Source organism: Acomys russatus, chromosome 3 (genome assembly GCF_903995435.1).
Source record: "Acomys russatus chromosome 3, mAcoRus1.1, whole genome shotgun sequence".
Classification (NCBI taxonomy): Eukaryota; Metazoa; Chordata; class Mammalia; order Rodentia; family Muridae; genus Acomys; species Acomys russatus.
The window spans coordinates 12,153,935-12,169,867 of record NC_067139.1 but is presented as its reverse complement, the minus strand read 5'-3'; the positions used below and the strand labels follow the sequence as shown (position 1 = coordinate 12,169,867).

The window sequence follows — 15,933 nt, the reverse complement described above, 5'->3', positions numbered from 1 at the left end:
GTTGGATAAATCAAGTGACAAAATCTAACTTCTAATGTTATAAAATCTACTACAACTTGGAATGTGTTTTATGATTCCATCAGTCACTATACAGAATAATTTAGTGGAACTTAATAAAATATTAATACTCAGTGACATGATAAGGCCATCAGCAAACCTGGCAAAGTGTTGCAAGTAGTGAAAGCATAGCATAGCAGTTATCATTACAACTAAAAATTATCTGATTTGTTTAAAGGCTCAAGCCACATAGAGCAATCAATGTGTTATAAGTTATAAAAATAAAGTGAATAAAGTATTATGGTATCTGTCAAAAAGGAAATTGATAAGGTATGCTTCTCAAAGTGCTTTCTAAACATTTTTGTTTAGACCTGTTGATTAATATAATTGTTACCTAGTCCATTGAGAGAAACATTTTTCAGGGTTGGCGGTTGGTGAAAGGGATTTGAATTCACTGAAAATAGTCTAGAATAACTGATTTTATAGAGATAGAGAGGTCCATTGCGCATATAATTGTTGAAAACATTTTATAATCAGAAAAATGCAGAAATATAACAGGCTTAACATCTTCAACTAAGGTGATGCATTGGGAACGAGTTTTACTCTTCATTGAGTAATCAATGAACAGCCATGGACTTACTGATTTGGAGAATGACCTGAACGCTAAAGATCGTATGGAGGAAAAACAGGATGACACACATTGAGGCATAACTGTGGCAAATGTAAAGAGGATGTCTGTAAATCCTGAGGGGAAAATGATCATGATCAATAGAAATTGATTAAATCTGCCCCCCAGCTGTGCTTGGTTCTAGGTTTAGTCTGGTAGCATATATAGGAGGTGGAAAGTTGAGTGAAGACATCACTCAGTTGATCACCTTTCCTGTGTTGGAGAGCACACTGCGGTGGGTCTTCTCAGAGATGCACATGTCTTTGACTCTCCCAGGCTCTGGTAAGTTGCCATTTATCCATGTACCTCTAAGCAAACCTTAATAGTGCATAAATGTTAAAGATGTGTTTGGAATGTATATTTCTTTGGTGTCATCTAGCTTGCATTTTTGGAGAATTGATATTGGATTGTTTTTCCTATATACGAAAAGAAAAACGGAGCGTGAAGGACTTTCTATATTCTACTTGCTCAATTAATTTTGAGATCGGTGTTTTTTGAAAGGATTTCTCCATGTGTTGTAGACACACGACAAATCTCAGAGTTACTTTCATTGTCTTTATTAACAAGAGAGAAAGAGGAACAGTGTTCCTAGCATCTAAGGAATCCTAGCTGTATGACACCTTGCAGAACAAAAAATAAAACAACTTAAAAGACTCAATTTACATTATTGATAAATTAGGCTTTAGTGCGAACACAAAAATTAAATGAATGGTCCAATTGCTTCAATCATAGAAACTGCAAGTTGTAATTAATTGGTGTGTTAAGCTTGAATATATACTCACCGAAATAAACTGAATAAACTATCAAATCCCCTAAATCTTAAGTGTCATTTAAGACATATTCAAGGATAAAGAATTAGTTCCAGTATTAATGTGTTTAAGACAATGAAGAAAAGGCAAGGCAGGGGCACAGGCACTTCTGTAATCCCACCACACAGTGAGAAAGAAGCAGCGAGATCTCCGTGAGTTTGAGGACAGCCTGGTCTACAAAGTGAAACTAGGAATCCCGAGGCTACACTGAGAAAACCTGTCTCAGAAACAAGAAAGAAAGAAAGAAAAGAAAAAGAGAGGAAGGATTTTAGGAAAGAATGAAGGGAGGAAAAATGTAAACCAAAAGAAAATAAAAGGCAACCACAAATTCTTGATGACTTTAAATATGTGCGGATAATGACTTGAAGTCTCTGGCTCATGGCTAGTCAAAGCTCCATGTGTTGCACACTTGAGAAGCTCATTTGGAGCAAATGCAAACAGTGACATGCCTTGGACATGAACAACTCTGTGCTAGAGAAATTTAACTATTTCTCTGTATTTTCCCACCTGCAAAAATGAATACTGTATTATGTGATAGCAAACCAAATCACATGGTGGAGGACCCTAAGTACAAACAACATTCTAACATAATCTGATTGTTGCCACAGCATATGAATAGATCATCTCAGTTTCTTTCTTTGACAGCAGGAATGTACCTGTTGCTGCTCATGTCAAATCTGCTCCTTTGGGAGCATGTGGCCTCCAGACCAAGTACCTCTGTTTCCACTGATGACCTGTATCATCGTGTGGTTGAACAGTCTCATAATACATATATCATGGCTGCAGATATATACAGTGAATTTGTAAGTAATGTCCTCACTTCTGGGTTCTTTTCTACAAGGGCTTTCAAATCTCTAAACAATAATCAAGACGGAAGGCATCATGTATCCGTGTCCAAATACCTCACTTTTAAATGTAATAGAAGAAAAAATCAAATAGTGAAATGCGGGATGGGCAGAATGTGAAGGTCTGTGAAATCTCACAAAGTTGAAAATAATTATATAATATTTGAAGCTTTTCCATGAATAACAGATCCTCTTGTAGTGAACTTCTTCACTGGAATGTTGCTCTTCACTGGACTGCTAGGCATGGGTTCTGTCTTCATGGGCAAAACAAAATATGTTCTATCCTCCTCAGGGATGCAAATCATCTGTTAAGGATCTGAAAGTGAGGAAATAACAAGGCTATTTTCCATTGAAATTTGTGTATATGGATTATATATCCCTGCATTTAGAAGGAATATATATCCTTGTTGTCATTTGCCCTCGCTAGTTTTTCTTATATTCCTTATTCTTCTAATATTTCAGGAGTATAACGTTTCTAAGAATTCTTTATCTTTTGTAAATTCTTTGATACTTAGAATTAGGTAATTTGTATTTTCTTAATAAATATCTTACTCACGTACATTCCTCATGCCATTCACATGGAAACATTAAACATTCTGTGAATTCTTATTCACTCATTGCTGACTATTTCCCTAAAATATGCCTGGAGTTAAATGATTAATTGTCACTGTATCAACAGTAAAGAGTCCTTCATTGATCATGAACTCCTTGGTACAGACACCATGATATTTGAGAGCAAATTTCTAAAGGAACAATTTCTTCTTTAAAATGAAACACATCACTTTGTACCAATGAAAAATAAGATATTTATAAAACTGCAGAAATAATAATATTGGGGGCATTTGATTGCTTTCTTTACAAACAATAACACTACCAAAGACAATAAGAAGGAATATTAAGGAGAGGCAAATATTGAGGGCAATAGACTGGATTGTATATGTAAATGAAAGAAAAAGGTAGGCAGTTTATGTGTCTGTCATTTATTGTTAGAATTTTTGTGTAGTTCTTAACCTTTAGGCTTTATCCAATGTAATGGTCTTATAGTTGTGCCTTTTTCTTTTCAATTCTGAAACCCCAATTGAATTACAACTATTGTTTTCTTCCAGGATTTGAATTTTGCCAAGAGGAGTTGGTTAACAGACAGGATGCCTACTGTGTGCCACACTGCCTCCATCCATACACCAGAGAATCGTGAGGAAGTCCATGAAACAAAAGTAGGTCTCCCACTGGTTTTATCCAAAATGTAATGCTATCCATGTTCTAGCTGTGCTGTATATAATTACTAAGACCAAAAGAAGTGAGGTAATTTCAGACCCAACAGCTAAAGGAACATGCAACTGTCAGAGAAGAACCACATCACACAAGCGCTAACTTTGGCACTATGTCAAATGCCTGCCAATGCACACTTTCCCTGAGTTGTGGTTGTCCACATAGAAGACTATTTTCAGTAACGCCTTCTGCTTGTCCCTGGGAAGTTTTAATCTCAACTGGACTCTTATTGTTGAATGTATTCAGAGGCATATAGAGTAAGTACAAACCAGTTGTTTTTATGGAGTAACACTGGATGGTCTTCCTGTGACAGCCTTTTACTAAACTGAGCAGGGTATCGTTTCTTCCTATGTTTCTCAACTCTGTGGGACCTTCTCCTGTTCCCTCATTATTAGTTCAGTTCCCCCTGACTGGTCTTCCTTCCCCTACATCTTAACTGAAACTCAGCTTAACAAGTGGCTCCTCTATAGACTATATCAAGTTAATCAGCATGACTTCCATTTTGATGAGAACTTCATAACTCTGAAAAGGATTAATGTATATCTAATGTTATTATCTCTTCATTCTGATACCTGTCATAAGCAACAGAATTTGATTTACATATAGTCAAAATGTACATCCATTTCACACACATAATCTCTTCTCTAGTCATGTTTGTATTATTAAGATGAGTAACTTAAATACAGATAGTCACATAAATAAAGTATGACTATAATCAAGAAAAATGGAAAAAAACATTAGTATACATTTACTTTTCTAGACAATACAAATAGCACACTGTTGGCATTGAAACATTTAATGATGACAAACAATCTCTGATATCATCACTTTTGAGAAGACAATCAAGTGAGGCTGCAAACTGTATGCAGACACTGTCCCTTGTATGCTGAGTAAGAATTTACCCCAAATTGCATGCATGTCATGTAATTAGTCTTAATTATTATTGTCCAGTTCTCCTAGCATCATGTTAGCTATCACAATTGGGTTGTCCATTCCATTCAGTAATGTAATCATTCTTTGAAATTCTGATTGAGTTTCTGTCTTTTTAAAATTTTATGTTTTTGTTTGTTTATTTATTTCTTAATTGACTTTACATCCTGGTCCTAGACCCATCCCTCCATTGTTCCAACCTGACCCTACCTCCTCTCTCCCATCACCCCTCCCCATTGCTCAGAAAAAGGGAGCCCCCACCTTCCTACCCACCCCAGCTCATCAAGATGAATCAGGACTGAACATGTTTTCTTCCCCTATCACCTGGCAAGCCAGAACCACCAGTGGGGAGTAAATAAAAGGCAAGCAAGTGAGTCCCTGACAGAGAGAGCCACTGCCTTCCTTACTAATTAACCCTTATGAAGCCTGCACTAGTGATCAGCTGCATCTGTAGGAGGCCTGGGTCCAGTCCTTGCAAGGCCTTGGTTGGTGCTTCAGCCTAAACAGGACACTCTGGGCACTGGTTAGATGGCTCTGTTGGACTTTTTGTGAGGCTTCCCTCAGATCCAAGTTCTTTCCTTCTTTCACCCCACTATTCTATAAGGCTCCCTACACATTGCCCAATGTTTGGCTATGAGTCTCAACATTTCTTTCAAGGCATGCTGGGTAGAAAACTATGCTTGACTTGTGTCTGAAATCATAGCACAGTATTGTTCATAATGTCAGAGGTTGGCTCTCTCCCATGTGGTGGGTATTGGGCTAGGCCAGGCATTTGTTAGACCTTTCCCCAGGCTCTGCTATATCCTCTTTATCTTTATCCCTACACACCTTATAGTCAGTGAGAATTATGAGTAAAAGCTTTTGTGTGTGGGTTGGTGTTCGCTTCCCTACACTAGGAGATTTGTCTAGTTAGAGGGTGTTCTTTTTAGTCTCTTCAGTCCCTGCTACTAGAAGTCTCTGCTAGGGTCCCTCTTAGATCCACCGGAGAGCGTACCTTAATTTAGTTGTCCAGCTTCTCACAAACATGCCCTGGCCCACGTCTGTCTTTCTCTACAGGCCTTCTGTACTCCCACCCCCATTCTCCCCAGTTCTGGTCTCCACTCTCACATCTCTTGGTGTTTTCTCTCCTATCCTGTTCCCTTTCTTTAACTATTACTTCTGTCAATTCTACTTCCATTTCTTGAGTGAGATTTAAGCATCTTCCCTTGGTTCCTCCTTGTTACTTATCTTCTTTGTGTCTGTACTTTGAAGTATGTTTATCCTGTACTATATGGTTAAAAGCTGCTTATAACTGAATATATACCATGTGTGTCTTTATGCATCTAGATTACCTCAGTCAGGATGATCTTTTCTAGTACCATCCGTTTGCCCGAAATGCTCATTGTTTCTTTGTTTTTAATAGCTGAGTAGTATTCCATTGTGTAAATGCACCACAATTTCTTTATTTATTCTTTGGATGAGGGAAATCTAAGTTCTTTCCAGTTTCTGGCTAGTATAAATAAAGCTGCTATGAATATAGTTGAACAAGTGTAGTGGTGGTAAGGCAGTTTTTTGGATATCAGCCCAGGAGCAGTATGGCTGGGTATGAAGTGAGGTAGAGCTAGTCCCAATTTTCTGAGAAAGTGTCAGATTGATTTCCAAAGTGGATGTACATGCCTGCACTGTCACCCACAATGGAGGTGTGTTCCCCTTTCTCAACAGCCTCACCAGCATGTGATGTCACTTGAGTGTTTGAACGTATCCGTTCAGACAGATGTAAGATGGAACCTCAGAGTCATTTTGATTTTCATTTCCCTGATAAGTAAGAACATTGAGCATTCCTTTCAGTGCTCATTGGTAATTTGAGCTTCCTCTGTTCAGAATTCTACATTTAGTTCTCTGCCCCATTTTTAATTGTATTATTTTATTTGTTGGTGTTTAATGTTTTGAATTCTTTGTATACTTGGATCTTAGCCCTTTGTTAGATGTAGGATTGGTGAAGATCCTTTCCCAATCTGTAGACTCTCATTTCATTCAATTGACAGTGTCCTTGGCTTTACAGAAGTTTTTCTGTTTCAAGAAGTCCTATTTGGATTTCGTCTTATTCTTTATTTTCATAGCCTATAAGGTTTCTCACAGACTTCATACTAAAACTCTAGTAAAAATTTAATTTGCATGAATATGTTTTTATGCTAATACTTAATAGCTCAAATTCCATTATTATTTCTACTGATACCTGGAATAACAGTTATGCTCTTACTGATTTTTTTCCTGCAAGTCAACAGATAAACACCACCTATAGAGCCAAAGGATGTGAATCATGCAGATGCAGGAAAAGTAGAATTTTGACAACCATGTTTTCTGAAGTTCACCAGTTTTAGTATTCTACTGTAATCAGAAATTCGCAAGTAAAAATATGAGAAACAAATTTGACTTGTTACTGTAGTAATTATTTGAATTATTCTCTATTGACAGTGTTGTCACCTATGTTATGAGAGTCCTGTGTTTGTACACCTACTGAGCCTTTTAACAGTTGTTTTCTCATAGACAGGGCAAGCAATCAAACAGATCAGGTTTAACAAGGACAAGTGTTAAAAAGTAGAAAAATACAAAAGATCATCATTCAGACCTAATTACTTTTTTTAGCAAACTGGATTTAAGAAGGGGAAAAAGTATATGTAGGTAATGTTTATATAGCAAGAAATTATTAACATATATTATTAATAAGAAAACTATACTGTAGTTTGCATCCTCTATGAGACAGCCCCAGGTGTCTAAGTGCACAGCTCTACGTCATGTAGTTTAAGGCAATGTCCAATCATATTTTCTTAGACTGAAGACCTTCTGGTATCAATTGCCAATATTACACGTGCCTGGATAAGACCACTGAAATACCTGGCGTCTGAAGTGGCTACTCTTCCTGGAGCTTCTGCAACTATGCTGAAAACAGCCAATGATTTGAAGGAAAGAAATGCTGACCTTCTGGTGGGACTAAAGACCATACTCGGCAGGGTGAGCTGTTTCTACACATGTCTTTGTTGATCCTATGCACGCAATGGATGAATTGTGTGATACATAAAGAATTTTGAGATACCCAAACCCAAGGCTACTTAATGAAAATCCACAGAACAGTGATCTCCACAGGAAATAGCCATGCCTCATAGAAATTTGGACTGGAGCTTTCCTGCATGGAGTAAGCACGCTTACCTAATTATGAATATTTTATGGCAATCATTGTCTGCACCTTAATAGATTAAGTGAAATGTGCTTCTCGTGTAGAAGGATTAAATGAAGTACATAAGATATGAGAATATAATTATTGAAAAGTAGAAAAGGATCAGGATGCTCTACCAGAACTAATGTGGCACGAAGGACACCTCAGGGGAAGGACTGAGAGCATGTGAGCCTCTCCAACGTCAACGAATTAATGTAGCCTTTTTCTGTCCTTCATTAATGTACATCCAAATTGCACCCTGCTTGTCTATGTGTCTAGATATATCTCATCTGAGATCAGTGGCATATCAGAAATATTTATGCCACTCTCCAAGTTATGTTTTGGTGCCTACGGCCTTTAGAGTAAGCATAAGAGTTTTTCACTAAAAAATTATAGTACTCTATTTTTTCAAGGTTAATTATAAATTTCTAAGGAGATGTCTCATGCGTGTAACCGCCTTTGGGGCAAATGTGAGGAGCTGAGACCACTCCAGAATTTATGTCAAAAGAATGGGTGTGGTATTTTCTCTTTGTAATACACAGACTAAGGAGTCAGCTTAAGGGGATTTGTGTTTAGTTCCAGGTAAAACTGTGAGCAACTGCCTCAGAAATTACGATAGAAGTCACTTGTGGAAATATATGCCAAATTACTGCTGCCATCCAAATTGTGCTCATTGAATAGTATATATAAATACAATTATGTGAAAACACACACACATACACACACACACACACACACTACCCACCACCACCACCGACACACACATGTACAGAAATGAGAAGCAATTTGCACTGGACCTGGCGAGATGACCCATATATATAAGTGACTCCCTTTCTTGGGTGAGTAACCAAACTCTGGTTTCAGAATTTGTGTCAAAAAAAAAAAAAAAAAAAAAAAAATGATGTGGTAACATCTCTTTGTAACTTTAGCAGAGAGCAGGCAGACAAGAGAACTGCCATGAGTTCCATGTAGAAGTAAATGCAGCCTTTTCAAAAATCAAGGGAGAAGTCACTGGAACTAACATTACCTAACGTTGTCCTCTGATATCCAACATCATGTCCAAATAAGTACATATACATATAATCCATGTGCAAATGCAAACTTACATACTTGCATTGATAAAAAAAAAGTGTTAATGAAGTCCTGCTGGTAATCATGTCAGTGATAGCTGTCTGTTTGATGTTTAGATGAAGATTAAGCCTGGATTTGCTGTAAATGGCTCCCCTACCTGGTCTGGACTGAAAGACTTGAAGTCATCTGATGAAGACACTCGCCTTTTTGCCTTTTATAACATTTTACGCTGCCTGAAAAGGGATATGAATAAGGTTGACAGTTTTCTCAAGGTCTTGAGGTGCCGAGTCGTCTTTAATAATGACTGCTGAGTGCACATCCCTGCGATGTCCTGCTGATATGGTCTTTGTCGGACTAGAGTTTCCATGCTTTTTTTTTTTTTGTCTTTTTTATGTGTTGTTCCCATTGCATGCCTAGCAACAATGGGATTTTTCTTATAAAATAAAAGATTTTTAACCAGATTCAATGTGAAATGTAAGAAAGTCTCTTGTTTGCATTTAATATAATATTGGCCTAGGCTATTGTTATGTGCATGTAAACTTTTGAAGTTTGACATGAACATAAGACAGCATACAGCTTATTTTAGGTCACAGTCTATGAAGGTAGAAAACTCACATTAGGATCCATTGTATCAAAAAGAAAGCTATCTGAGGTAGTTTATAAAAGAAAACTTTGATGTGAACAACTTTTAATCTAGTAACAAACAATACAAGAAAAGTACTATTGAACTACTTGTATGTAGAACATTATGATAGGCAGATTTGGGCCCAGGGGTTCCGCTCAAACTAAGGCACCAGCCAAGGACAATACAGGCGGTAAACTTTAAACCCCTTCACAGATCTAGCCAATGGTCAGAATATTCTCCACAGTTGAGTGGAGAGTGTGATATGACTTTCTCACGTACTATGGTGCCTCACATTTGACCATGTCCCCTGGAGTGGGAGACCTGGTGGCACTCAGAGGAAGGACAGCAGGTAGCCAAGAAGAGACTTGATACCCTATGAGAATATATAGGGTGAGGTGATCACCCTCAGGAACAGTCATAGGGGAGGGGAATAATGGGAAAATGGGGGGGGGGGAGGAATGGGAGGATACAAGGGATGGGATAAACATTGAGATGTAACAAGAATAAATTAATAAAAAAAAAAAGAAAATTAAAAAAAAAAAAAAAGAAGAAAACAAAGGCTGAATATACAGCAGTGGATGACCATCAGAAAACAAACTCAACTGCATCTTTGGAGGTTTCTTGTCTCATAATACAGGCTTTTGAAAAATATCCACGTTTAAAAATGTTTAATATATATTGCTTTAATATGCTAGTTTGATTTTATCTCATTATATTTTATTTTATTATTCCCTTAGAAGCACTATTTGTTTTCCAATGAAAGTTGGAAAAGAGATGATTCTGGATGGAGGGACTGTAATCAAAATATATTATGTGAGGGAAAAAAAACCTATTTTCAATAAAAAGTTAAATGATAAAAAAAAAAAAAAGAAAAGTACTATTGAACTACCCCTAAGTACCACTAATTTAACATTCCAAACTCTAGTCATCCTTAAGGTCACCTTAGGAAGAGTCCACATGCTAAAATGTCTGTGGTTCTGTCATAATTTCATCTCACTTGAAGGGTATGTGACACTCTTCTTTCATCCTGCAGTTTGAAGGTTACACAGCAATTAAGGCTGAATTTATATATTTTTGATGTTTCAGTCAATTCTGAATATCAATGTTACTTTCTCGGAATTCAGAAGTACAAGTGAAAAACTGTGATATATTAAATTTGATAACAAAAAAGTTTCACTGACTAAGTTGCTCTTAGAATAAGAGGGTTCTATTTTGGGCACACTGGTGTCCTCAACGTGAAGCGATGCATCAATGCTTCAAATCTTTAGTAGAGCAGGCACCATGTATGGATTCTGTTCTCTCTAACAGAGCTCTGCCATCTGTGACATACTTTCTAGTTTATGTGGATACTCTTCTCCCTGTAAGTGCTGATTACAAAAAAAAAAAAAAAAGAAAAAAAAAAGGGCAGCTCAAAGGACACACAGAGATAACATGCTTTTCACATCCAACAGTCCAACTCCAGCAGTGAAGCATGAACATGATTTCACCAGTATGGTCATCAATATGTAGTGTCTCCAGATCTTCTCTATGACCTGTATTTACACATCCAGAACCGATCAGAAATGTAATTCTATTCACAGACATTAACCAGTGGAATGTGTACCATGTGTCCCTTCTCTTCAACCCAAGAGTAGTTTCTCTTTTGACAACCATCTGAGAGTGATAGACATTTTCTACCATTACTTTGCATGGTAGAAGCAAGCACTAAAATGATATGATAATCTACTGATTATGCCTAGAGAGGATGATTTACTAAGGATAGCTCAGCTTGTGAAGTCTCTCCAAAAATATGTATGTTGGGGACTAAAGTTACTGCTTTTTATTCTCGGATGACAGAGGGCTTGCAAATGCTATACTCTGTCTGAATTCTATACTGGACCTAAAATCCAGAAAAAAAAAGTGAATGGTTACTCCCATGCCTATTAGACCAGTAGGCATATCTTGGCAACCTGGTTATTTCTGTAGCTCACAGCACAAAATCTTGAAAAGATATATAATTACTTTTCTCCTGTGGTAACATGCCTATAGGGTTTCAATAATATGAAAACTAGTCAATAGTAATTAAGTGAATATTAACTCCCAGTCAGTATTAGCTTTACTATTACATGTTCTTGTCTCAAGTAAGTAATGTATTCATAGGATATGCTACAATTATAACAATATTGTTGTTATAATTAATTTTGTTATAAATCATATTCAAGCCAAATCTGAGAAATAAATGTAATCTGGACCTTAATCCCAACATAATTCTTCTTAGATACTGAAAAAGCAATCTTAAATTTGGTATGGGAATACAAAGACCAAAGATATTCACAAGATATTGACTAATTAAACTAACAAACAAAACTGCTTAAAGTATTACATTACCAGATTTGAAGTTATATACTACAGAGCTATAGTAATAAAACTATAATGGTACTGGCGTAGGAACATACACATGACCAGTGGATGAGAATCGATTAAAGCACTTTACTATAGTTTTTTAAGTAAAACTAGTTAGGGACGAACATTTTTTCTATTGAGAGATCAAATTAATTATACACTCTACGTTACACCATCTATCCTACTGGTTAGAGCAGGGTTTTTGTTGGTTGGTTGGATGGCTTGTGTTTTAATTACTAACCCTCTGCACAAAAAGGTAAGACTCAATAGAATTCAGTAGATTTCCTCAGGACCTGATTCAGATAACATAGATGCCCACACTGTAACTCTGTCAGGAGCAAGTGGTCCTCAAATTTCCACACTAAGGAATCAAATTGGCCTCTTTTATATTACAGTAGAGAATTAAAGCAATGACACATCGACAGAAACAGCTTTCAAATAACATTCTTCTACACCTTTGTGCCTTCAGTCTCTTGCCTCTAGAAGAACAAACATGCATGGAAGGACAATGGCACAGAATTATTACCATACCCAGCATAAGTGAAGATTTAAAAAAATTTCATCTGTCTGGGTGCTCAATGCTAGATTCATACATGAAGATATTGCTAATTTCAGATGGTCGATGTGATATCTGTGCAATACTTTACAAGTTATGAAAATGAAAACTGAAGAAGAGTCTAATCAACCTTTATTATATTATATTTACATTATATATATTCATATTATATGTATGTAAAACAAAGAATGTGAAAGAAAAGAACAGGCTAATGATGATGGGGAAAAGTGTTCTCAAGAGCAATATGCAATGATGATTAAAATGTATTTCCTTAGGTGATTAAAGCCTAGGACAGAGTCTTCCAGAAAGCCCTGTGGCACCTCAGTCCATCATTTTCCTACTAACTCATTGTGTTGGAGAATTTTACAAAAAGTTAAACATCAGTGCCAACAGATCAGTTTTTCAAGTGTCTAAGCATGTATCTCTGTCGTAATACCTCGTCCTCCTCTTCTTCATTTTTTATTATCATCACACTCTATTAATGATACTACCTTTTGTATAAATTGTTTTTCTTAGTGTTAAAGCATGATTGAAGAATCATTATATGTATGCCATGTTTACACATATAAATTGTATGGTAAATCAAACTCTGACTGACATAGAGCATAAGAGGGAAGAGGTCATAACACTTGTACATTAGAGCCGTGGGCACATCAAGGCCTCATCAAACAGAGATCAGTCACTCTGAGAAAAAAGATGCATTATATGGAAGAGCCACTGATATAGGTGATTTTCACTTATGACATAAGAGAAGGCGGAAGAGTCAGGGAAGGTGGCACACATAATAAAGACACTGAAGTGAGACAAAGAAAGTGGAGAAGATGGAAGAGAAATGACGAGTGGTCAGTTAAGTAGTATGCTATAATATTTTTATTATAATTTTTATTTACTATGGTTTATTCAGATTACATCTCAGTTGTTATCCCCTCGCGTTTATCTTCCTTTTCCCACCCTTTCTCCCTCTTCTGCCCTATTCCCCTTTTCAGACTTCTGACTTGGCGGGGGGGGGAGGGGGGAAGTTCCCTCCTTCCCCAGTGTCTGACCTCAGCCTCATCCAGTCTCATCAGGAAAGCCTACATCCCCTGCCAAGGGGAAGTGATCAAATTACTGGCACCAGAGTTCCTGTCAGAGGCAGTTTCTGCTCTCCTCTCCATGCAGAAGGGGAGAGGGAGCTGTTCATCAGCTACACCTAAATAGAGGATCTAGGTTTTCTGTTTGCATTGTCATTGGCTTGTATATCAGTTTGTGCAGGTCCCAGGGTGCAGATCCATACTGTAAAGCTACTGTATCCGGATTTTTTCACAGGTTTATCAATATATATTCAGTCAGGAATGTCCATTGCATACCAAAGCATCCCAGAGAGTAATAAATAATCCCACATGATACCAAAAAGTATCTTCAAGACACTGTCTGCACATGTCTGAAAGTCTTGTGATTTTAAGCTCATTTTCCATTTCTGTAAATAAAGTTGATGACTGTAACTAATTCATTTTCTTGAATATATCCCCTAAATGTTAAGATTATTTGTTAGCTCATGCATGCTTTTCTTTTTTTCATGTCAGTTGACATATTCCAAATTAATAAAAGCACTAACCTGCTATCACAGTCAATATTAAGCTTTAGAAATGAATGTTAATCCAGGTTTCTATATTAAGTGAGCAAATATATATCTAATGCCAGGTGACCAAACATAATTACAACTTCCACTTTCTGTAGCTGAGATAATTAGATCATTACATCTTGTATTCTCCATAAAGAATAATTTCTCATCTTTGCAAATTGGTCATTTGAGTTGTAGCATTCTGGAAGAAAACCTTTCAATGGAAAATGTTTGATACAAGATATCCCTTAAGCACTAGTAACACTGTCCCCTTTTACTATTCTGTAAAATAAAGACAGTGCAAAATAAAAACCACCTATCTCAAAGTTGATTGAATGATTACATTCTAAAAGTTCTTTCCTCTTTTCTCTGTTGCCTTGTCTACAGGAAAGGCATGATCAAAGAGACAGTACCAGTCTGACCACATAAATATACTTTCCAATCAAACCTTGTTGTAATAGCACATTGATGAAGCTTAGCAGAACGTGACAGGAGGCGACTTACAGGAGTGCGGTTGAGGCAAAGTCAGATGCATCACTTAGAACTAATACCACAGTGTGGTCTCCAAATCAGAAAAGCTGCTTCACCTCACCGTTGCTTTCATTCAGCTTCCCACATCCTATAAATACAAACAAATACATTAAAAGCCAAGTAGAGCTGGGGGACAGATCGGATCAATCAGATCAGTGACACTCTCCACTAAGGGAGTATTGGCATCCTATTTATATCTAACACACTCCTATCTCCATGTGTTGCCTTGTTTTCCCCCCATGTGAACTTCAGGCTTCAAGTCATTCTGTAAATTTTCAACACTGTGTCTCTACCAAGGTTCCTCATTTCCTCATTTGCCTTAGTTCAACATCTTACATCTGTCATGTTTTCTTTAATGCTTCTTGAGTGCGTCAGGTAATGATAAATACTTTTGATGCTTTTAATGAGCACTGAACCACCCCATCTCAGCAACAGTCAGTCATCCTACACATTTTAACCAAACACAAATCTCTTTCCTCAACCATAAACACCATAAAATATTTCTCCCAACACACTAGATAACAGTTCCAGTAATCAATAATCCCAGCACAAATGTTTAGAAGGCACTTTGACAGGAACATCACATCCTTTTGTGACAAAATCTGATCATAGTCTTACTGATTGAGACCGTGGCCTCCTCAAGCATTGGCTTTGTTTATTTGCTTTGTGCTTGTTTTCTTATTCTTACTGTCTTTGGATATGACATCTGAATTTTTCCCCATGGAGTGATCCTTAAATGAAATGAGACAGTTGTTCCTTGCAGTTGTAATTGTTGTGCCACTGTTTCATTAGAAGGCAAAATTTGCCAGACTTGCTGATGGTCTTATCATGTTCCTGCATTATAACAATTGTTCACAATTATCCTAAAATAGTCTATGTAGTGACTTATGATAGCATAGAAGACATATTCAGGGTTGGGAACTTCTACATTATTATAAGCTTTATTTGTTTGCTTGTGTGTTTGCAGCAAAGCATTCTTTATTGCTTCAGTAATATGGTCTAAGCATTTAATTCTGCTATGAAGTCAGCAAAAGTTCTAGAAGCATGTGTAGGTTAGGGGCATCCTGTGTGTCCTTTTCCAAAAATCTCCTAGGTAAGAAACTGGCCCTATGCACTGATATTTATTTAATTAATTTATGAAAGCCAGGCATGTCTTCTCTGATGTCTAATGGGTACCTTGGCACAAAAGGTGCACGTGTAAGATGTGTTGCTTTTCCAGATACATTTTTCCATTAATAAGCAAAGTGGAGGGGAGAAATATGTCATGGAAATATTCACCCAGGGACAAATTTCAAAAGAGTGAAAATTATCTTTTGCTTTAGAATCTATATGAATAATAAGAAAAAATTTAAGAATGTCTTCTACAGTATGATTCATCCTCAATCATGTACCAGCTCTTTCCTCCTGAGAGCTAGTTGGTTAGCTCAGTATTGATGGAAAATATTATTCTACTTACAT

The 15,933-nt window shown here is 36.8% G+C and overlaps 1 protein-coding gene across 2 annotated transcripts; it reads left to right on the top strand.

Annotated features, from left to right (window-relative positions):
* Window positions 1–915: 915 nt before the first annotated feature.
* Window positions 916–9,092, top strand: LOC127186991 (prolactin-3D4-like). 2 transcript variants are annotated; one of them, XM_051143256.1, is made up of 5 exons: window positions 916–946; window positions 2,122–2,276; window positions 3,425–3,532; window positions 7,329–7,508; window positions 8,904–9,092. In XM_051143256.1, exons 1-5 carry the CDS (start codon window positions 916–918, stop codon window positions 9,090–9,092), a joined length of 663 nt encoding a protein of 220 aa, XP_050999213.1. The 2 variants fall into 2 exon arrangements, with proteins under 2 accessions (XP_050999213.1, XP_050999212.1); XM_051143255.1 differs by having other exon boundaries at window positions 2,119–2,276.
* Window positions 9,093–15,933: the final 6,841 nt, after the last annotated feature.